The 23,037-nt window shown below is 46.0% G+C and overlaps 3 protein-coding genes across 4 annotated transcripts in view; 2 read left to right on the forward strand and 1 right to left on the reverse strand.

Moving 5' to 3' along the window:
• Positions 1–9,409: 9,409 nt before the first annotated feature.
• Positions 9,410–11,135, reverse strand: trappc1 (trafficking protein particle complex subunit 1). 2 transcript variants are annotated; one of them, XM_030724852.1, is made up of 5 exons: positions 11,075–11,135; positions 10,591–10,689; positions 10,426–10,496; positions 10,184–10,322; positions 9,410–9,732 (listed from the first exon to the last, which is right to left on the reverse strand). In XM_030724852.1, the coding sequence occupies exons 1-5, from the start codon at positions 11,120–11,122 to the stop codon at positions 9,604–9,606; spliced, it is 486 nt and encodes a 161-aa protein (XP_030580712.1). In that variant the 5' UTR covers positions 11,123–11,135; the 3' UTR covers positions 9,410–9,603. The 2 variants fall into 2 exon arrangements, with proteins under 2 accessions (XP_030580712.1, XP_030580713.1); XM_030724853.1 differs by having other exon boundaries at positions 11,049–11,078.
• A 152-nt stretch (positions 11,136–11,287) lies between these two features.
• Positions 11,288–16,434, forward strand: psmb6 (proteasome 20S subunit beta 6). The gene is made up of 7 exons (XM_030724849.1): positions 11,288–11,438; positions 13,960–14,027; positions 14,110–14,175; positions 15,575–15,640; positions 15,720–15,849; positions 16,025–16,169; positions 16,244–16,434. The coding sequence occupies exons 1-7, from the start codon at positions 11,340–11,342 to the stop codon at positions 16,369–16,371; spliced, it is 702 nt and encodes a 233-aa protein (XP_030580709.1). The 5' UTR covers positions 11,288–11,339; the 3' UTR covers positions 16,372–16,434.
• A 4,555-nt stretch (positions 16,435–20,989) lies between these two features.
• The window catches only part of ephb4b (eph receptor B4b), a 38,414-nt gene continuing 36,366 nt past the window's right edge, over positions 20,990–23,037 (forward strand). Inside the window, exon 1 of the mRNA XM_030724846.1 lies at positions 20,990–21,632. Coding sequence (XP_030580706.1) covers positions 21,524–21,632 — 109 coding nt within the window. The 5' untranslated portion in view covers positions 20,990–21,523. The remainder of the gene's footprint in view (positions 21,633–23,037) is intronic.

Raw genomic sequence — 23,037 nt, forward strand, 5'->3', positions numbered from 1 at the left:
CAGGACCCTACAACACCGTGCGGAAAGTGTTCCCTCTAAGGCAGAAGGGAAGCATAAGGAACACACACACATTGAGAAAGCCCTCAAAACATGTGGTTACCCCGACTGGGCCTTCATCAAATCAGCTAAGATGCACAAGAATGAAGGCCGGCCAAACACAAACTACAGAGAATAGGAAGGACAAGAGGAACAACATTGTCATCCCATATGTGTCAGGCTTGTCAGAGAAACTCAGAAGAATTTTCTCCAAGCATGACATCTCAGTATACTTCAAACCAAGTCACACCCTAAGACAAAAACTGGTTCATCCCAAGGACAAACCCGCCAAACACAAGATCAGCGATGTAGTGTATGCTGTTCAGTGCAGTGAAGAGTGCTCGGACCTCTACATTGGTGAAACCAAACAGCCTCTTCACAAACGAATGGCACAACATAGAAGAGCCACCTCGACAGGACAAGATTCAGCAGTACATCTGCATCTGAAGGAAAAAGGGCACTCTTTTGAGGATGCCAATGTTCACATTTTGGACAGGGAAAACAGATGGTTTGAAAGAGGAGTGAAAGAAGCCATCTATGTCCACTGTGAACAACCATCATTGAACAGAGGAGGTGGATTACGTCACCAACTTTCCCCCGCTTACAGTGCTGTCCTGAGCTCCCTTCCCAGACGTCTCAACCCCCATTCACACCTTTGTTCCAGTGACCTCAATAGGCCACAGGAAACAATGGAGCGGAGTCCTAAGTTGGTTTCAACTGAAACCACTGATTAAATATGACCCACGCCCCCATCACACCTGGGCACATGTGTTCACGCACATGATCAATAGAGGGTCATAACCACCTCCAGGGGACTACGCCCACAGGGGTTTAAATACCTGGGTCTCTCCACCATTTGGTTGAGAACTGAAGAAGCCTTTCGGATGAGAGGTGAAACGTCTTCAAGAAACAAAAAGAAGTCCAGTCGCCTTTTTCAAGCTCCAGAGACTACTCAGAGTAAGAAAAGTAAAAGTAGCTCTTTGTACCAGCTATACTGTGTAAAGCTAACTGAACCTGGTGCCATATTACTGTAGAAATAAAATAATATTATTACACGAGAACTAGCTAAGGTACCAAAGTACCGCGACCACTACTTACAGACCAAGAACCGACACTTGGACCAGAGATAAACTCTTTTCTCAGATGTTAAACCTAAGGTAACGAGTCTGTTTGAAAATGTAACGAGTAGAAAGTACAGATATGTGTGTAAAATGTAGGGAGTTAAAAGTACAGAGGAATCTGAAAAATATATACTCAAGTAAAATACAGATACCTGAAAAGTATTTGTACTTCGTTAAATGGACTAGTTCTTATATAGCGCTTTTCTACTCAGTCAGAGCACTCAAAGCACTTATACAACCTGTTTAAATTCACCCATGCACTCCCATTCATACAAGCACTTCTATGTTTCTACTAAGCTAAGTGCTTTTTTTTTTTAATTAACTAACATTCACACACATTCATACTCCGACAGAACGGTCGGAGAGCAACTTGGGGTTAAGTATCTTGCCCAAGGATACATTGGCATGTAGCCCGGAGTAGCCAGGATTCGAACCGCTGACCTTCCGATCAGTAGGTGACCTGCTCTACCTACTGAGCTACAGCCACCCCGTTACTTCCCACCTCTGCACAGGAGCAGCTACAGCCGCTCAGAGTAAAATAAAGAGTGTTTGATATGACAGTAAACACAATGGAGGAAACATCTGTGATGTGCATCTGTTGTGCTTTTATCTTCATCTGTGTGTAATCATCACATCATCTGTCCAACCAGCACACACACACACACACACACACACACACACACACACACACACACACACACACACACACACACACACACACACACACACACACACACACACACAAGTCAAGTCAAGTCAAGTTTATTTATAAAGCACATTTAAAACAACGACGTTGACCAAAGTGCTGTACAAGATCTGTAACCCCAAGGACTATACTAAATAAAAATAAAAATATATAAATAAATAAATAAAATAATAAAATAAAAATAAATAAATAAAAACATTAAGAACAATAAATAACATAAGAAAATTAAAAATTAAAACTTTTAAAACAAGTACCATAAAATACCATAAAACAATCATCTAAAAGGAGGTAGCACTGCAGCCAAATGCCAAGGAAAAGAAATGTGTTTTTAATAGAGATTTAAATGTGTGTATCGTCTGAGCTGTGCGGATATGGAGAGGTAGATCGTTCCATAGCTTTGGTGCTGCTGCTGCAAAAGCTCGATCACCTCTCTGTTTTAGTCTAGTTTTAGGCCTCTGTAAGAGCAGCTGGTTCGATGACCTCAGAGCTCTTACAGGGGTGTGACAGTGAAGCAGCTCAGACAGATACAAAGGTGCCAGTCCGTTTAAGGCTTTAAAAGTAAGCAATAAAATCTTAAAGTCGATTCTAAAACGGACAGGGAGCCAGTGAAGGGATGACAGGACTGGGGTAATGTGTTCATGCTTTTTTAAACCGGTTAAAAGACGAGCTGCCGCATTCTGGACTACCTGCAGGCGGCGCACAGATGATTGATCTATGCCAAAGTACAGAGAATTACAGTAGTCCAGGCGGGAAGTAATAAAAGCATGAATAACTTTTTCCAGGTCCTGCTGCGGGAGATAAGGTTTTACCTTGGCAATGACTCTGAGTTGGTAAAAACTGATTTTGGTAACAGCACTTACTTGCTTCTCCATTTTAAAACTACTATCTAAAATGACACCCAGATTTTTCACAGCATCACGACAGTGAGGAGCCAAATGACTCGGAGTGCCAGAGGAGTAGCTTGAGGGGTCAAATTTACCAAAGCATATGACCTCGGTTTTGCTTTCATTAAGATTTAGGAAATTGTTTCTCATCCAGGACTTGATGTCACTTAGACAGTTCAGCAGGGGTTCCCATGGATCTCTGCTGTTCAGTTTGATGGGCATATACACCTGGATGTCGTCAGCAAAACAGTGGAAACAAATATTATGTTTCCTAAAAATCGACCCTAGAGGCAACATATACAATGAGAAAAGAATTGGGCCCAGAATGGACCCCTGAGGCACTCCACAAGAAAGCTTTGCTGTGGTAGAAAAACAGTTTCCTAGATGGACAGAGAAACTTCTATCAGTAAGATAAGATCTGAACCAAGTCAGAACCGTGCCTTTAATGCCAATTTCATGTTCTAGGCGGGATAGAAGGATCTCGTGGTCCACAGTGTCAAAGGCAGCTGACAGGTCTAGAAGTACTAAAACTGCAGGACTACCAGAGTCCACAGTTAAAAGCAGATCGTTAAAAACTCTTAAAAGAGCCGTCTCTGTGCTGTGACGCATTCTAAAACCTGACTGAAACTTTTCCCACATTCCATGTTTACTTAAAAATGCTTGAAGTTGCTTAAAAACAACTTTTTCAAGAACCTTGGATAAAAATGGTAATTTAGAAATTGGTCTGTAATTTGAAAGAACATCAGGGTCAAGGTTCTTCTTCTTGATTAGAGGCTGTACAACTGCATGTTTAAAGGCAGCTGGAACACAACCAGATGCAAGCGCACTGTTAATCAGAGCGAGGATAGTTGGTCCCACTGAATCAAAAGCCTCTTTAAAAAGGCGAGACGGAACACAGTCTGTGGGAGAGTTTACAGGTCTCATATTTTGAATCACCTCCTTTAGTGTGGAGAGTGTGACAGGCTCAAACTGCTCAAAGACAGCTCTGCTAGGAGGAGGTGCAGATGAGTCTGTTTCAGCCTGAGGTGATGAAGGCCTGAGGCCAGAAATTTTTTCCACAAAAAATTTCTTAAAGTTTTCGCACAGTGCAGGACAGACCTTCGCTTGGTTCACATTACAGCGAGAATCAGTGAGTGAATTAAAAACACTAAAAAGAAAAGGAGGCCTGTGACTGTTACTTGAAACAATGTTAGAGAAATAAGCAGACTTTGCATATTTTACTGCTTTCTGGTATTTCAATAAACAGTTACGCAGGATCTCTAAGGAGACATGGAGCTTATCCTTCTTCCACCTTCTCTCAGCGCGTCTGCACTCACGTCTGAGAGCGCGGGTTGTCTCATCCAGCCAGGGCTGGGAGGAAGGTTTGGTGCGTTTGGTTGTAAAAGGGGCAATACAGTCCAGTACAGCAGTGCAAGCAGATATAAAAGAGTTAGTGAAGTCCTCGGTATTCAGGCTCAAGCAAAAATCCAAATTGCTTAAGTCAGAGTTTTTAAAAGCAGCTGCAAAATCAGCAGCGCATGAAGAGTTAACCAAGCGCACACGACGTGTAGAGGATACTCTATTTATCCCAGAGCTGGGGAGCGCTGCTGTAAATAAAACAGGAAAATGGTCCGATATACCACAGTCACGTATCCCTGTGATGCAGACTCTAAGTCCATAAGACAACACCAGATCCAGTGTGTGACCTTTTTCATGAGTGGGACCACACACGAGTTGTGTTAAGTTAAAAGAGTCAATAAGCGAGGCAAATTCTTTAACCAGCGGACCACTCTCACAACACACATGAATATTAAAGTCGCCAACAATTAAAATACGGTCATATTTTAGTATGAGACCCGTCAGCAAGTCAGCAAAGTCACCGATGAAGTCCTTCGTGCACTTCGGTGGTCGGTAAATCACCGCGCAGAGCACCGAGGGGGAAGAGTTTATCTCCAACAGCTGCAGTTCAAAGCTGGCGTACAGGTCTGCCGAGACCTGACGACAGCGAAAACTGCATTTAAATATTGAAGCAAGTCCTCCACCTTTTCCAGAGATCCGCGGGGAGCTGAAGAAAGAACAGCCGGGAGGTAAAAGTTCGGAAAAAGGTGCAGACTCACCAGCATGAAGCCACGTCTCAGTCACAAACATAAAATCCAACTGCTGTGCGATGAAAAAGTCATTGAGACAATCTAGCATTTAGTAGGGCCATTCGGATGTCCAGATCCTTGTTAGCTGAGGCCGGGGCCCGCTTCAACAGGCGAAGGTTAGCATGGTTTACGCCGCCTCCACGATCCCGCATCCTGCGCCAGGACGAGGGACGCCGAGTCTCCAGGATGACAGGTGGGACAATCGGCCTGATCCAGCGACGCCCGAAATCCACAGGCAGCCCAACAGCCTTGAGGCGGCAAAGACCACCATCCAGGGGGTAATGAACAGACAAACCTAGGAGTCTCACGTAAGTTTTGACCCGCACCGCGATACCTCCACGCTTTCCGCGTCTCCTCTGGCGTTTGTTGGGGACCGGAGCACTGGGCAGCCGGCGCAAATACTCAGGTACATCCGATAGGTGTGGAGGAAACACACGCACACACAATTTTAAAAAGCATGTGTGTCTGTGAAGTTGCTGTTTTTGTTGCTTTTTGTTTTGCAGGTCCATCAGTGGATTTTCGTTGTGTTACAGTCATGGTGAAGGTCCTCAGAGGTCTCAGGACTTTTCAGAGGATGTTGTCTTTAGTTATGAAAAGTAAGACCCAGACATGTCACTTCAGAGGAATGTGTCTTACTCATTGCTGCTGCTTTTTGGATTCCTCCATCAGCTGACACAGAGGTATTCCAGATGACTGTGACTGAATGGAGGTGGCTCATTAATGCATCCTGACCAGCCTTTGCACCGTGCAGCTGAACACTTTAACATCTGTCTCAGCTCTGCAACCACAGGCACAGATCCAGCTGTAATGACAGCAGTTAAACGCTGATCTTTGAAACATCTGAACAAACTGGGGACATTGTGGAGACATTCCCATGAACTGGGGACTGTTTCTTTTTGAAGCTTCAGTTCTGCCTTGTGAGAACATTCTGGTGGGTATGAAAGCTCTACAAGAACAGGAGTCAGTTTACCGTCCTTCCCTGTGAGGACGTGTCCTCACCCTCATCCTCATTATTTCTGCCTCACAGTTGATTTATTTATTTATTTCACTTCCATCCAAATGTAGACAAATAAAGCAGCTGTTGTTGTTGCTGGTCATGTTTTCCAGTGCACACATCTGTCTGCAGCTGGCTGTGTTTCCCTCTGTGCTGAGGATTGTGGGTGAGATGGTCCCCACATGTCTGCAAAGACAAACATATATGTGTGTGTTTCCAGCTGTTGGTTGGCAGTATGCTTTTCAGTGGGATTACAGATTATGTTGCTGCAGTGATTACACACACACACACACACACACACACACACACACACACACACACACACACACACACACACACACACAGAACGTGCACACATGTCTGATCATGATGACTTCATCAGACTGATTCATGTTCTGGACTCTCTCCAGTCTGCTGCTCCAATTAACTCTGCCTCCGTTACCCACAATGCACCTGAAAGATCCAGATGTGTGTATTGGGGCTAGATTCGTCTTAATTTACTATTGTGCACTGTATTTTAGTAATCATTTTTATCACTCATATTTTTATTATTTTATTATTTATTGTCTGAGGCACCTAGAAAGGAATGCATTTTAAATTTCGTTGTGCAACTTCTGTGTACAATGACAATAAAGATTCTGATCTTCTGATCTGATCCCAGAGGCAGCTGATGAAGAGCTTTGTCAGGTACTGTTTTTGATTGATTGATTAATTGATTGATTGATATTGGATTGCATGTGTTTTATTCTTTCCTCTGAGATCTTCATCAGTTCAGCCTGAGCATTCATGGCTATCACAGCTGTTTCCAGCAGATGAAAGACAGCATGTTGGGGGGGGGGGGGGGGGGTGTTTAGGGTAAATCCAGCTGTTAATCAGTCAGCTGACCTCAGGTCTGTTACATCACACAGTGTGTATAAATAAGAGCTCAGATGGTGCTGCAGTCGTCCTTCTAGAGCTCTGATTCCTGCTCAGAGGGTCAAACTACTGTGTTCATTTTGTATATTTTTGTTTTATAAGCTCCACCCACTCAGTGTTCAACCTCAGTTTGTGAGGAGCAGCCAATCAGTGTTTAAAAGGAAGGTGGTTTAATCTGAATCTCTGTAGGCTGTAGCGGACTGAGGAGTATAACGCAGCAGCCATTATTCAAACCATACATCAGCATGAAGGTGAGGAGGTCAGAGGGTCTGAGCGGTGAAGGTGAGGAGGTCAGAGGGTCTGAGCGGTGAAAGTGAGGAGGTCAGAGGGTCTGAGCGGTGAGAGAGCAGCAGAGAGGGAGTGCTCCATTTCCTGTGATCAGCTGATAGGGTACCAAACTTCGGGCTTTTATGATCAGACCCCAGCAGGAATTTCACAGATGAACGTGCACACAGGCCTACTCCACCATTTCATCCCAGCCCTGTGAGGTGGTGTGTGTGTCAGAGCAGCTGCTGCTTCCTCTCTGATCAGTGCTGATGGTTTCCATGGAGAGCAGCTGTTGTCAGAGTGCACCAAGAGGAGACGTCTGAAGGCAGCACAAATATGGCAGGCCGTTTAAAGATAAAATCCATTTGTCTGACTATCCGTAATTACATTTCAGATATCTAAAACTACATTTTGACTATCCAGAATGGTAATTTAAGATATCCGCAATTACATTCTGACTAGTAAGAATAATAATTCAAGATATCTTCAATTACATTTTGACGAGTCAAAACATAATTAGAGATATCTCAATTTACTAATACGTCTAGTCATAAATCAATTTCAGATATCTGGAATGTAAGTGTGGTGAATCGGATTTTATGTTAAAACGGCCTGCCATAGCACAAAGGCACCTTCATCAGCAGCTGAGAGCTGCAGAGATATTAAAAGGAAGCTGATGAAGATGAGCTCTGAGATGAAGCCGTAGCTGCAGAGCAAAGAACTGTTTGGATGCACTCTGGAGGATTCAGAGCGGTGCAGCATAGATGATGATTGCTGAGCTCTTTAAGAATAAGCACACTAACGGAGCCGAGGGCACGTCTGCCTTCCTCTGGAGCTTCACCTTCAGCCTGGCACAGAGCCTGTAGGTCAGCGGCTTTGACCTCCAATGATCAGAACAGAGGAACAGAGGGGTGGAGCTGTGTGTGGATGAGCATGTTTGCCTGTAGCATCGGTGTCACCACCACTGGTGCTGTGTGCCAGGCTGCTTTCACTGACTGAGTTCAGCTGTGATACGACTGATGCACAGGCTGAAGGTCCACCCTGTCTTTAGTCAGCGCGTCGCTCCTTTGGACCCACAGGTGAAGCTGGGGGCGCACTGAGCATGTGCTGCTTCCTGTGCTCTGTGCGCAGAAGGCCGAGCGAGCCGCACGGACACCTGTCCTGCTCTCAGGGAACGCTGACCCTGCCACCTGTAAGGCAGGAGGGGGCGGGGTCATGAACACACCGATGTACAGAAAATGGACGAAATGATTACTGATCCCAGATCAGCTGGAGATTACCACACGAGGCCATGACATCAGACAGCTACACAGTTGGCATAGATGTGTGTGTGTGTGTGTGTGTGTGCATGTAGCACTGACTGTGAGCTGCACTCGGTGAGGTGGGGCTGCAGCTCTGCAGAGTGGAGGATCCAAACAGCAGGTGCTCCTGGCTCCCTCAGGTACAAATATACCTGTGAGGTTAAACCAGCTGTTCTACCTGTCAGATGTTAAACCCACAGTGTTACTTCAGCTGCTTCCATTGTTTCAGTGTCATTGGGGAAGCATCCATCAGCTCCACGTCTCCATCTGTGCTTCAGCAGGCCTCTGTGGGCCATTCCACGAAAACCTGCTGCACACATCATCACCTGATGATGATGATGATGGTGGCATTTTGTTCACAGCTATCAGTAAGAGCTGGACCTTAGAGAAGCTGCTGCAGTGTGCTGATCACCATGGAAATGCTGGGCGTGGCCTCCAGAGCCCCTGCAGACCACTTCAGGATTGTCCACACAGGAACGTTCCTCTCAGGGTTCCCTGAAATCTTCTCCTGTTTAACTGCGCTGTGAACTGTGGGTAATTCCCTCAGGGGGCACGTGGACTCACAGCAGGACTCTCCTCTGAGTTAAAGGCTCTCAGCAGCGCCCCCCTGTGGCAGAACCCTGTCATCACAGTTTAGACTGAGTCTGAGCTTCAGCTCTGTGAATGAAACTCAGCCCGAGAGCCGCTCGGACTCACGTGTAACCACAGAGCAGCCGACATTCTTCAGTTCTGCTGCTTTTGGATCTTATTTTTGCTTTTTGCTCAGAAAGCTCGTTTACTTTTTAAGAAAGGTAAGAAATGTCTTTATTAGTCTCACGATGGGAAATTCAGAGGTTTGTATCCGAGATATAATAAACACGTGTTAACCTTAAAGTGTTTCAGTGCTCTGAGACAGTCCTACAGTGTCCCAACAACCCCAAACAAGCTGTTAGCTCCTCCCCCTTTAAGACGGCTTTCTGACCTGAGTGTTTAGAGCCGTCTGCGATCCGAGCTCTGGACAATCATGAGAAACTCTGGCTGCATCATTAATGTGTCATTAATCAACCAATAACAACAGACTTCAGGAGCTTCCACAGAGCTACTTTATTAGAGGTCAAAGGTCAGAGTGACTTCATATAAGTTTGATTCAGACAAAAAGGCTTCCTGCTGGTGATACAAAACAAAATAAATACAATAAAACTCTCACTGTGTGTGTGTGTGTGTGTGTGTGTGTGTGTGTGTGTGTGTGTGTGTGTGTGTGTGTGTGTGTGTGTTCAGGCGGCTCGTGGGCTGTAGTACGGCAGCGCTCTGATGAAGGCGTCCAGTCGGCTGCTGAACAGCTCGCTCTCCAAAGTCTGCGTGGACGCACAAACCGGGTTCTTCACGATGAACTCCACGTACAGCTGAGACACACGCACAGACACACTTAGTCTCTTTCACAATAAAAGCCCGCAGCACTTCCTGTTTAGCACAGACTGAAGAAAGCAGCACTGAAGACGCAAAGTGACATCATAAAGATCCCGTAAGAATCTGTGAGCTCAGAGTTTCCTCCACCAAAACTGAGAACACAGTTTACATGACACAGGTTCAAAGAAACATTTCAATACAGTTTCAAGGTGATAAAATACAGTTTAAATACTCTAAAAGCTCCTGTAAGGGATGAAGGTGCAGGTTTTTAGACAGAACACTCGTCGGTGTTTCAGGGTCGATATCAGAGCAGCTCAGGTCACACAGTCATCAAAGCTCTCATAAACACCTGGATGAGCTCTGCAGAAGCTTTGCAGGTTCAAAGGTCATAATAGTCTCTAACACAGGCCATCAAAGAGTGTGTGTGTGTTTGAGTGTGTGACTCACGTTGCTGTAGATGTGCTGCAGTGTGTCTCTGGCGTTGGTCACTGACAGGTCGGTGTTCATGACGAACTTCAGGCCGCTCGGAGTCTCGTAGTAATGAAGGCGATACTTACTGGTCTGAAAGGACAGGAAACCCTCCTTCCTGAGGACCGATAAGGACCACAGACAGAGAGACAGGAGGACAGACAGAGAGACAGACAGACAAACAGACTGGAGGACAGACAGACAGGTGCTGTGAAGGATACATGTCCAGAGGAGACATCTTGCTGACAAAGGAGCGGATGGAGAAAAGCATCCCGTACATCAGCTTAAACTCCTGCACACACACACAGAGAGAGAAACACACACTGGCGTCACACACACTCCGTCTGTGTCTGAGGTATTGATCATTGATTGGGGTGGAGGCTCACCTCCTCCTTGGAGATCCCCGCCTGCTTCTTGCGGTTCCACTCGTTGTAATACAAACAGTTTCCATTGCGGTCAAAAATGTACAAGTTATGAACCGTCATCTGAAAGAGCCAATGGAAAAGCAATTAATCGATATCTAACCTGTCCCTGGTTCAGGGTATGCCGAATCAAAGCGGAACTCTTCTACAATCTGAAACGTGCTGAGTCGGTTTTCAATCCCGTGTCTACTCTTTTTTGCTCTAAAGCTTAAATATAAGCGATAAACCAGGACATTTGTTTAAATGGAGTCTGGTCCTCCGGGATGCCCAGGCGTAACAAAACAGTCACTAAATTAACTTTTAACTAATAAACACTTAATTTAAATAAATCAGCTTTCTTTCGCGTGATAAATGTCTGCATTTAAGACGGATAAACACATTAAATGTGTGAAAATGAATCGCTATGATCAGGTTTATCTAACATTTTTAAATCCGCTTCAGTGTTTACCTTCCTCTTCCTTCCCGCAGGACCCCAACTGAAGAGCTGTCCCCTCATGTGCCCGAACAAAATTGTTTTGTGGAAATTTATACAGCTCAGGTTGAATCTCTGCAACAGAAAAACATTTTTATTATAAAATCTAACGTGTAATTTAATGGTATATGTGTATCTGTGCGTTGGTTTGAATCACGTCCATACACTAACGGCGTAAATGAAACGAGTCCGGGCGGTATGCGCGGACAACCCTCCTCAGTCAGTTATTCACAGAGAGAAGATGGCGGCGCCGTCTGTAATGATGCCGTATTTCAGCCAGCAAGTTTCTTCCAAAAGCGACATGGTCCCGGACTGGACCCGCCAGGAAGTCAGCACCGGGGTGAGTACTGGGGCTGGGGTACCCGGGTCCGGATCGAGACGGGCTCCGTTCGATCCCGGGGGACGTTTTAAACCACAGGCAGCGGCTGAATGAGACAGCAGATCTGCGGCGGCTAACTGCGGCTAACGTTAGCTCTGGATGAGAGCAGGTTCGGGCCACCGGGACCCGAACCGGGCCCAGGTGGGCGGGATAGGGTCCGGGGACAGGCACAGAGGTTAGACGGTTAATGAGAGACTGTTAAATAACTGCAGGGAAGCGGGGAAGGCAGGCTAATGCTCATGAGCCCATTATCGGACGGGTTTGTTTGTCTGTAATGTGGAGTAAGGGCTGTCCGATTATGGGCTCAACTTGCAAAAGAGACATTTACGGGCCTCAGATGAGGAGGAGGATGAAGCTTAGATTGTTTAAATGTCGTTAAACATATTTTATAGATGGGTGGGAGGAGGGGGTCTTCTCACACCCGTTTCATGCACCCTGGCTGGGGACTGGCTAGTTGTTCGGGGCTGGGTTGGTTGCTTCCCTGCGTTGCCGCTGGCTCTGTGCTGGTACCCGCTCTCACACTAGGGGTCCATGTATGGTGTGCGTGCGTGTGCGTGCATGTGTGGACAGCTGGGACTGGGTCTGTGGCTTGCTGAGCCTTGGCACCTGTGGGGCACGGTTGTGGAGGGGCGGGAGTTACCGCTCCACGCTGCTCCCTACTGATCGTCACTGCCACCCCTGGGGTGTGGGTGCCGGTGTTACGTCGAGCCGCGTTTCCCCATCAGATACGGTTTCCCCAGCGTCTCTGCGCCGCCCACGCGGCAAAAATCGCGCATGCTTGTTCAGCGCTCGTAACCACACCGCCGTGCTTGAGCCACAAGAGAATTACGGAGCTTTCACGGTGCCCGTAGTTTTCTTGCGGCGCAAGCACGGTGCGCTGGTTACGAGCGCTGAACAAGCACGCGCGTTTTTTGCCGCGTGGGCGTCGCAGAGACGCTGGTGGGCGGCGCAGAGACGCTGGGGAAACCGTATCTGATGGGGAAACGCGGCTCGACGTAACACCGGTGTGTCCCGGGGTATGTGGCCGGATGTCTTGGCGTGGTTTCTGACTCGCTCCCTTAGCGGCTGTGACCTGGGGGTGGCTTGGGCTCCTTGGCGTTGGGGGGGCTCTGCCGGGTGGCGGGCTGTTCTCGGGCGCTTGGGGCCTCGGGCCCAAGATTATAACCTATAACCCAATGTTTCATTTTAGGCTCTGTCTAGGGTCTCCCTCCTTCTTCCTCTGGGGTGTGCACACGGTTCCCATCGGGATGTGTGGCCTCAGGTCTTCTGAGCTCCTAGTGGGCTGTGGATGGCCTGGGTCCCCTGGGTCCTTTCCTATTCGCCTCTGGATCACGGGGGGGGCATGGTTGTAGTTCTTACCCTCATTGAGTACATTCCATGACAGAGGCGCATACAAACACGTTACTGTAAACAGCAAAATAGTGTGTATATGTGAATGTATGTATCTGTGTATGTATATTTTCTTCAAATATTTTTCTTTCCTTTGCCCCCCCCCCCCCCCCCCCCCCCCAACCTTTTTTTTTAATCCTTCTTTTCTATCCCTTTCCTTATTGGCTGTCAGGCCTGGCATAAATAACTAAATAAAAATACAAACATTAACAAGAACAGCCTGTAGAAAACTTAGAGAGCTGTTCTGGTAAAAGCAAATATGTTTGGTACATCAGTGCATTCAGATCATCGTCCTGATTGCAAAAACTGCCAGACATGACAGGCTTTAAAAAAACAAACATATTTTATAGATGCAAGTTTTTCAAAAAGGCGTGTGTATAAAAAATGAAACCTCTAAATATTCATGAACTGACACACAGAGCAGCTGCTTCATGAAGCTGATGTGAGGAGTTCTGTCACTGAGCGTGTGGGTGGTGTTACTGTGTGGTGGGTCATGTTTGAGTCAGCATACAGCTTTGAAGGAAGCAGCCCTAACCCTGCACTACAGGTGGAACACCCATTATTTTTCTTATAATGACGAATAATAAAGAGTGCTATAAAATACAGAGAATCACATATTTCACTGTTTATGGTAGAAAATACCTACAGATGTGTTACATTTGTCCCTGGATCTCTGTAGTGTTACCTGTGCTAACACAGCGTACCATCAAATATGCTGCCACAGATTTCAGGAATTTCTGTGTGTTCGAGCAGCTGTGCAGCTGTTATGAGCACGTGTGTGTGTGTGTGTGTGTGTGTGTGATGAGCACAGGTGTGTGGGCAGTCGGTCATTTCCTGAATTCCAGGAGAACTCTGAAGTTTGAATGGATGGTGTTTATCTGTAGCTCAGGAGGTACAGCGGGTCAACTACATATGAGCAGGTTGGTGGTTCAATCCCCAGCTCCTCCAGTCTGCATGTCAAAGTGTTGTTGAGCAAGATGCTCAGCCCTGAGAGGCCCTCGGTGTGTGTGTGTGTCTGTGTGTCTGTGTGTGTGAATGAGGCTGTTGTAGAAAGCTCTTTGTTTTCCATTGATCGTGTGTTGTTGTGTGTCAGACGACCATCATGGCGGTGGAGTATGACGGCGGGGTGGTGATCGGCGCCGACTCTCGCACCACCACAGGGTGAGAAATCAAACACTGAACACATGATGGAGCTGAATGCTGGAGACTCTCAGGTAATCACACCTGTGTGTGTGTTTTTCAGAGCCTACATCGCCAACAGAGTCACAGACAAACTGACTCGGATCCATGACCGGATCTACTGCTGCAGGTCAGTCGTCCTCCTCACCGATGAGCTCCACCTTTCCAGCACAGGAGCTTCAACCAGAACACGGGAACGGTTTCAGGAGAACCGGGTTCTCTCTGTTATCAAAGCTTAGCCTTAAATAAACTTTGTTGAGGATCAGGAGCCGTCACAGAAAACCACAGTTTGCATTCAGGACTTTTTCAGGAGCCCTGTAGGAACACGAGCGCCTCTAACGCTGAACATCTGAAGAACCTTTTGTAGCGAACGCCTGAGAAAACGTATGTAATTAAAACTTTGGGAACACAGGAACCACAGCATCCTATAAATATTAAAGACTCAGTCAGGAACCTGAGAACCTTGTAGACTGTTCTTATTGAGACCCGCGGGAACCTTTGTATCAGGGACAAAAACAAACCACTAGGTCAGGGGTCGGCAACCCGCAGCTCATTCAGGCTTAATCTGCGGCTCGCAGAAGTAAATTATAAGTATCCAATTGAAGTGCATTTTATTTTTGTCAGTTCAGTTTTTGTTGTAGTTTTAAATTGGAACATTATTGTGATCTTGAAATATTAAAATAAAATCATTTTATTTATTTATTTTAGTTTCTCAATATCTGCGTCACTCGCGGTAGCCGCTAGTATTTGCAGCTCTCACTGTTTGTTTTCCGTGGAAACCGGGTTCAAATGGCTCTTTCCGGATTACAGGTTGCCGACCCCTGGACTAGGTGTTCCAGAGCTGAGCTTTTAAACCTTTCAAAATAAACTGTGTGAGTCAGTGTTGACAGGAAAGCTCAAAACGTTCAAGGCCCCCGTCACCTTCTCAAGGACTTTAGCTTTGAACTTCTTTAGAACAGGAAACCCAAGGGGAACCTTTATTTTGAATCAGGAACTCGCACTGAAGGCTTTTTAGAGAAACTAAACCAGGGAACCTTTTCTGAGAACTCTTGGAGCTTTGTCATGTCTTGAAACCAAAGGAAGCTGGGAATATCCTATTTTAGGAACTCGAGGCCTTTTTAGGAAGTTCAGACTGTTTGTGTCTCCAAATGTTCTTGAGCCATTTAAAAACCTTTTAAAGGAACTTTAATGAACTCTTGCTGAGGGCCTCTAAGTTGAACATGAGGCTTTTTAAGAGCCTCAAACATTCTCATGGAGCTCCAACATTTTCTAAGAAACCCGAAACTTAGGCGCGTGTTTTAGGAACTTATTGAAGAAACTCTTGATTTAAAGGAATCCAGGAACTCATTTAGGAGCTTGAACCTGTTCAAGGAACTCAAGCTTATTAAACTTGAAGTATTTTTTTTTCTGAGGAATGCTGGATCTTTCTTTAGGAACTTCCAAATATTTCTCAGGACCTCAGGAACTTTCTTAGGAGCGGTTCCTCAGCAGAAGTCGTTTTCATGTGTTATTTTGTGTTCTCGCTGCAGGTCTGGATCAGCCGCTGACACTCAGGCCATCGCTGAGGTCGTCGCCTACCAGCTGGGCTTCCACAGGTAACACACACACACACACAGCCTTCCTGTCCAACCAGGTGAGGCTAATACTCACCTGTGTGTTTGGTCCCGTCCTCAGCATCGAGCTGGACGAGCCCCCATTGGTGGAGACGGCCGCCAACCTGTTCCGGGCGAGCTGCTACCGTTACAGAGAGGAGCTGACTGCTGGGATCCTGGTGGCAGGCTGGGACAGGAGGAAGGGCGGACAGGTAAAAGCGCGCACGTGTGTGTGTGTGTGTGTGTGTGTGTGTGTGTAATGGTATACTACCAGTACACACTCATGATCATACTCAGCCTGTGAATGCACACAGTTCTTTGTTTGGCCACCAGGTGATGCAATTTCCACACCTGCGTGATTAAAACACTGTGTGTTACCTGTCTCAGGTGTACAGCGTTCCTATTGGTGGAATGTTGGTGAGGCAGCCGGTGTCGGTGGGCGGCAGCGGCAGCACCTACATCTACGGCTTCATGGACTCCAACTACAAACCAGGACTGAACAAAGACCAGTGCATGGAGCTCACCGCCACAGGTAACACACTGCTGCTGCTGCAAGGCATGCTGGGAGCCGCATTACACCTGTCTGACTCACCTGTCTCTCCCCAGCTCTGACTCTGGCGATGGAGCGGGACGGCTCCAGCGGGGGCGTGGTCAGACTGGCCAGCATCTCAGAGGAGGGGGTGGAGCGACGCGTCATCCTGGGAAACCAGCTGCCCAAGTTCTCCACACACTGAGCACGCTCAGTTGTTCTGCTCACGTGTCTGTTATATTAATAAAGTTTTGAATTTGTCTCTTCACCTGTCGTGTTATTTTGGTATAATCAATACATGTGATAATCAGGATCAGTCACTGATCAATCACAGCAGCATGGTCAGCTCCCTTTGTGAATGTGCAGTCCCCCCACGGTCCAGCAGATGGAGCCAGAGGCTGCACTCCGGTGGTGGTGGACCTGGGGTCATTCTCACTGATCTGAGGTCTCAGGTTTAATGTTCAGGCCCTCAAATGGTAAATGGACTAGTTCTTATATAGCGCTTTTCTACTCAGTCAGAGCACTCAAAGCGCTTATACAACACGTTTTTTACATTTACCCATGCACACCCATTCATACAAGCACTTCCATGTTTACTAAGCTAAGTGCTTTTTAATTATACACCATCCACACACATTCACACTTCGACGGAACGGTCGGAGAGCAACTTGGGGTTAAGTATCTTGCCCAAGGATACATTGGCACATAGCCTGGAGTAGCCAGGATTCGAACCCCTGACCTTCCGATCAGTAGGTGACCTGCTCTACCTACTGAGCTACAGCCACACGTTTATGGAGGTGAGGTGAGTCTCTACGTGTCCTGCTCCTCATTCTGTCGGGGCCTCTTGGCCAGGTCATGTTTGTAAATGAGAACGGTTCTCAACGGTTTTACCTGGTAAAGGTTTTCTGCTGACCACAGATGGGCGTCCATCCTTCTGCCTGTCTGTCCTGTAGCACCACAGAAGCAGGAACTTACACTTACAGGTCTCTGAACTTTTACACTCCAAACTGTATTTAATAACTAAAAAGAAGCTGAAGGTTCCAGCTGCTGCTGAAGCTGTCGGGCTTTCTGATTGATGAGGCTGAGCTCAGTCTGAGGTTTCAGCAGATCAATAAAGAGCTGAGTGATGGAGGATGTTTACACACTGTCACAGGAAGAGAGACCCTCAGCCACCCCTGACCCTCGATGACCCTGATGGACTCCCGTGGTGATGACATCATTACACTTTGTATTCAGCTCGACTTTCATCGACTAGTAGAAGTTTTTATTTCTCTTCATAATTTTTTTACTTTTTTTATTGTAGTAGATTTTTTTGCTTTTACTTTTTACTTTATTCTTTCTTATTTTTAAATTAATTTTAATTATTTTTTCTTTGTTTTATGTACCTTTGATTTATTTGTTACCAGTTCAGGTTTTGCTTCCTTTTTTAGTATATTTTCTATATTAATTTTTTCTTTATTGTGTAGTTAATTTGTTTAGATTCTTTAATTTTTCTCTTTATTTGATTTTTTTTTGCTTTTTACTTTTTCTTTGTTTTATTTTTTTAATGTTTAAGTTTGTTCTTTTTCTTAAATTTTATTTTTCCTTTCCAAACTTCTATTTTCAATCATTGTTTTTATTCAAATAAGCTATATATTTTATGGCTTTACTATACTTTATTCTTATTTTGCCCACCTCTGTATCTGCTTAATCAGATTTAGTCATTTTTAATTTACTGTAAATGTTTTCTCCTTTATTAGAGTTCAGTTTGTTTGTTTTTGTCCTTTCCAAACTTCTATTTTCCATCATTGAGCTTTAATATTATATTTAATTGTACTGTAGGCCTGTGCTGTGTAGTGTTTGCAGACAGAATCAGGATCAAACTCTCTGTGAGCTCCTCTTAATGTTTCTATTGGATTTACTCATTTCTATTATTATGAACACGTGTGTAATGTGATATTGTCGGGTCGGCAGACAGGAAGAAAGGATGGGGTGGTGGGTGTAGCAGAGATGAGGGGAGCGCAGGTAGAAGCACACAGGTGTGTCTGTGACTGTTAATGAGGGTGAGGAGTCACAGTTGTGCTTTATTGTTGTTAAAATCATCTTCGTTCTCCGTGACGTCAGTGTTAGTGGGCGGGACTCTCACCTGCCTGTCAAACGTCTCCGCCCTTCAGTGTGTGGTTGACGGTCAGGTGTGGTTTCCCACAGTTCCCCTCTCCTCCTCCTCCTCTTGTTTCGGTCTCGGCTCGTTCACACCTCTGCTGACAAAGAGGAGGAGGAAGAGGAGCAGGCCACCTGACCCTGCTGCTTTGTCCTCACAGAGACAAAGAGGAGCTCTCGGCCTCTTTCATCTCTCTGCTTCTGCACGGGCTGAATGTCTCTCGCCCGTTCTCACCTGTCTTTATGGAGCAGCAGGTGAGAAATTGAAGCCTTGTTTTAGCCCCGCCCCCTCGCCTCTATGTCCTTCATCAGGAGAACAGGTGACCGTTAAACCAGTCCAGCGTTCAAAGGTTTAAACTGGATCCTCACCAGTCTGACCAGTTCAACTCCAAACATCCAACCTTCAAAATAATAGCAGGGCTTCCTCCTTTGACTGTTTCAAAATACAAGTGTGGATCTGAGGGCGATATTTCAGGGTCTAAAATCTATTGATTCTTTATGATCCTCTTCCTTCAGAAAGACTGCAGAGTGATAAAGCGCTGATAAATCAGCTGATCATCAGAGTAAACTGTAACATTTTAGTTTCTGCAAGACTCCTCATCCTCATCTTCCACCTCATCCTCATCTTCATCCTCTTACTATTCATCATTAATTGAAGAAAATAAGAACAACCCCAGGTTTCTTTTCAGCACTGTAGCCAGGCTGACAAAGAGTCAGAGCTCTGTAGAGCCGAGTATTCCTTTCACGTTAACTAGTAGTGACTTCATGAATTTCTTTACAAATAAAATTTTAGACATTAGAGAAAAAATTATTCATAACCATCTCAAAGATTATTCTTCATGTTCGGCTGCTTTCAGCACTGCTGGTATTTGTTTAGACTCTTTTGCTCCAGTTGATCTTTCAGAGTTAACTTCAATAGTTACTTCCTCCAAACCAGCAACATGTTTGTTAGATCCCATTCCTACTAGACTGTTCAAAGAAGTCTTTCCAATTATTGATGAGTCTATCTTAAAAATGATCAATCAGTCTTTATTAGTTGGCTATGTACCACAGACCTTCAAGGTGGCTGTAATTAAACCTCTGCTTAAAAAGCCATCACTGACCCAGCTGTCTTAGCTAATTATAGGCCAATCTCCAACCTTCCTTTTCTCTCAAAGATTCTTGAAAGAGTAGTTGTAAAACAGCTAACTGATCATCTGCAGAGGAACGGTTTATTTGAAGAGTTTCAGTCAGGTTTCAGAATTCATCACAGTACAGAAACAGCATTAGTGAAGGTTACAAATGATCTTCTTAGAGCCTCTGACAGTGGACTCATCTCTGTTCTTGTCCTGTTGGACCTCAGTGCAGCTTTGATACTGTTGACCATAACATTTTATTACAGAGATTAGAGCATACTATAGGTATTAAAGGTACTGCACTGCAGTGGTTTGAATCATATTTATCTCATAGACTCCAATTTGTTCATGTAAATGGGGAGTCTTCTTCACACACTAAGGTTAATTATGGAGTTCCACAGGGTTCTGTGCTAGGACCAATTTTATTTACATTATACATGCTTCCCTTAGGCAGTATTATTAGAAAGCACTGCATCAATTTTCATTGTTATGCAGATGATACTCAGCTGTTTCTTTTCATTCACTTTATTTACTTTGTTTATACTCCACTCTGCGTTTAATCATTAATTGTTATTAATCTCTGGCTCTCTTCCACAGTGTTTTGACTGTTGGGTTTTCTCTGTATTATTGTAGGGTCTTTACCCACAATACAAAGCGCCTTGAGGTGACTGTTTGTTGTGATTTGGCGCTATATAAATAAAATAAAATTGAATTGAATGCTCATCCTCCCCATCTTCCTCATCTCCTCCTCCTCCTCCTCCTCCTCCTTTCCTCCTCCTCATCTTCCTCCTCCTCCTCCTTTCCTCCTCCTCATCTTCCTCCTCATCTTCCTCCTCCTCCTCCTCCTCCTCCTTTCCTCCTCCTCATCTTCCTCCTCCTCCTCCTCCTCCTCCTTTCCTCCTCCTCATCTTCCTCCTCCTCCTTTCCTCCTCCTCCTCTTCCCCCTCCCCCTGGTCTTCACATGTGGATTGAGGAACTTAGAGGGGTCGAGAGACATTTACATACCAAACAGCCACAGAGAGAGAGAGAGACCCTGAAGGAGTTTCTCTCTGAGTCTCTGCTTCTTCATCATTAACATAAAGACAGTCAGCAGCAGCAACAACACCTGCACACCTGCAGAACCCACCTGGCTGAGCTCACAACTCCTCATCATTCCAAACAATACGACTTTTCCTCACCTTTTTCTGATCAATAGCCCTTAAAATCGTTCAGGAGCATTGATCGGCAGTGTGACCAGAAGGACCATTAAATATTGAATAAGGCGAGAAGCCGGAGTACGGTGATGTTTCCCCAGATGTTCCTAATGATGATGATGATGATGATGCAGGCTCAGTTAGTGAAGGGAACAATGAAGATCAGGACACAATAATCCAAATAAATAAATATGTTTTTAAAGACTTTTAATCAATCTTTTTGTATCAGAGTTTATTTAAAAATCACGTTTTTCTTCAGGTTTCAGAAACAGACATGCGCAGACATGTTTCCCCCGCATTCCTTCACAGCCTTTCACCCATTAGCCCCGCCCCTCGAGACTTGTAGGCGTGTCCTCGCGCAGAGGTGGAGGCAGAAAGTTGCAGCAGCTTTTGTTCCCAACTTTTTCTGCACGTTTGCGTGGAAGCAGCTGCTCGCTGGGATCGCTGGGAGAACTGGGAGCACTGGGAGCGGTGGTGGCCGTCAGCTCTGTGTGTGTTTGTCTGTGTGTGATTGTGTATGCATTCGGGACCTCCACCTTCCAGCTGTGACCGCCGACCCTTCTGCGCTCGCCAGGCCGCCTCTCGCAGCTCCTCTGACGGCCTCGCAGCAGCCGCGCCCCGCCGCTCCGTGCTGGAGGACAGAGGGAGAGGGAGCGGAGGAGATGGAGGGATGAGGTGGAGTCCCGCGGCGGAGGGAGGACGGAGGAGCAGCAGAGGCCGGAGCAGGAGCAGCTGAAGGAGTCCAGCCTGCTTTAAAGCACTTTTCTGCCTCCATCTTGGAAACTTTCTGGAGTTTTGTTTTTTTTTTTCTTTCTTTTTGGTCTCCAATGAGGCGCGCGCGGCCGGCGGAGATCGAGCCCAGCTGACGTCAGTGACCAGTGATCGATAGGTGTGATCGGGCAGGGGAGTTATGTGGGGTCAGCGGGGCCCCGGGGCCCCAATCCGGGCCTCCTCCTTCTGCGGGCTGCCGCTGCTCCTCCTCCCGCTGCTGCTGTGGGGCTCCTGCAGGGCGGACGAAGGTGAGTACTGATCAATACACATGATCGATCAGACAGGCCGATCAGAGCGCTCATTACCCGCCATTATCCCTCAGTTATTGATCAGCCCTCTTCCCCCTGAAGGACTTACAGCTCCGTGTGTGTGTGTGTGTGTGTGTGTGTGTGTGTGTGTGTGTGTGTGTGTGTGTGTGTGTTGTCTCAGCTTCTGATCAATAAGTCTGGATCAACCCATAAGTGATGATGTAATATTAGCTGAAGTCAGTGTATTGGTGTGAGGATCTTTTTCTTCTCTGAGCTGTTTCAGCTTCCTGTTTATTAAAATCATGAATGAGCAGCCCGGGCTGTGACGGAGGCTCTGAGCGGCACCCCTGCTTCCGGTCTGCCTGACCTCTGCCCTCTAAAATATGATGTCCGTGATAAACTCTGGTGAAGCTTTACAGTTTGGCCCAAACTGCAGTGTGAAGGTTCACACCTGTGGGCTGAGCCACAGGTGTGAACCACCCCCACCTGTACCTGCCACAGGTTACCTCTGCGCCACCAGGTTTCCAGCAGGTCGCTCAGATATCCACTCTGTCAGTTTAGCCCCGCCTGCTTTGGTGCGTTGCTCATACCGAGGCTGCTTTAGCTGTCTGCTTCTTCAGAGCGCTGATACTGGGTGAAGCTTCCATCTCTGTGGGCCTCTGAGGGCTTTACTCACCTGACGAGCTTCCACACTAATGAGGTGGGACTGTGAGTGTGTGCCTGCATAAATCAGACGTATGTGAGGCTGACGGCAGGTCAAAGATCAGGGAAACATTGAAAATTGCCTGATTCCGTCTCTGCTTTTTTTTGTAACATTACAGAAAAAAAGTTTCAGGTTTTAATCTGAAACTACAAAAACTTTTTATGTTGTTTTTTAATGTAAAAGATGACGTTAAAGTCAAGTGCATAATTTGTGTGTGTGTTTGTGTGTGGGGGGTTATGACCCCCCAATTATCTGATCCAATCTCTATAACCCCCCCCCCCCCCCCCCCAATAAAATCACATTATTTCGATTTACAAAAAAATCTTACATGAATAACATGTTAATTTTCTTTATTCATTATCATTATCAAAGCACCTGCTGGGGGTGGGGGGGTGGGGTGGGGGGGGTAGTTAGAAAAAATGAAAAGAGCGCCAAAAAGCGGACAACCAGCAATTTTTCATTGTTGGTTGACAACACCCCCCTTGTAAAAAGCGTAAAAATCAAAATGAGGTAAATGTATATGTATTGTTAGCTGATGATTTAATAACTATGCTGCTGTGTATCAGACACATTAGGAATACCCCCCCCCCCCCCCAATGTTGGACCCAAAGTTAGCCCTTGGTTAAAGTCGCCGTTTGAAGCTGCAGCATGTTTGTTTGCTTATTAAACAGTAAAAACCCACCTTTTTAACACTTCGATACT

This window comes from Archocentrus centrarchus, unplaced genomic scaffold, assembly GCF_007364275.1.
Source record: "Archocentrus centrarchus isolate MPI-CPG fArcCen1 unplaced genomic scaffold, fArcCen1 scaffold_42_ctg1, whole genome shotgun sequence".
Classification (NCBI taxonomy): domain Eukaryota; kingdom Metazoa; phylum Chordata; class Actinopteri; order Cichliformes; family Cichlidae; genus Archocentrus; species Archocentrus centrarchus.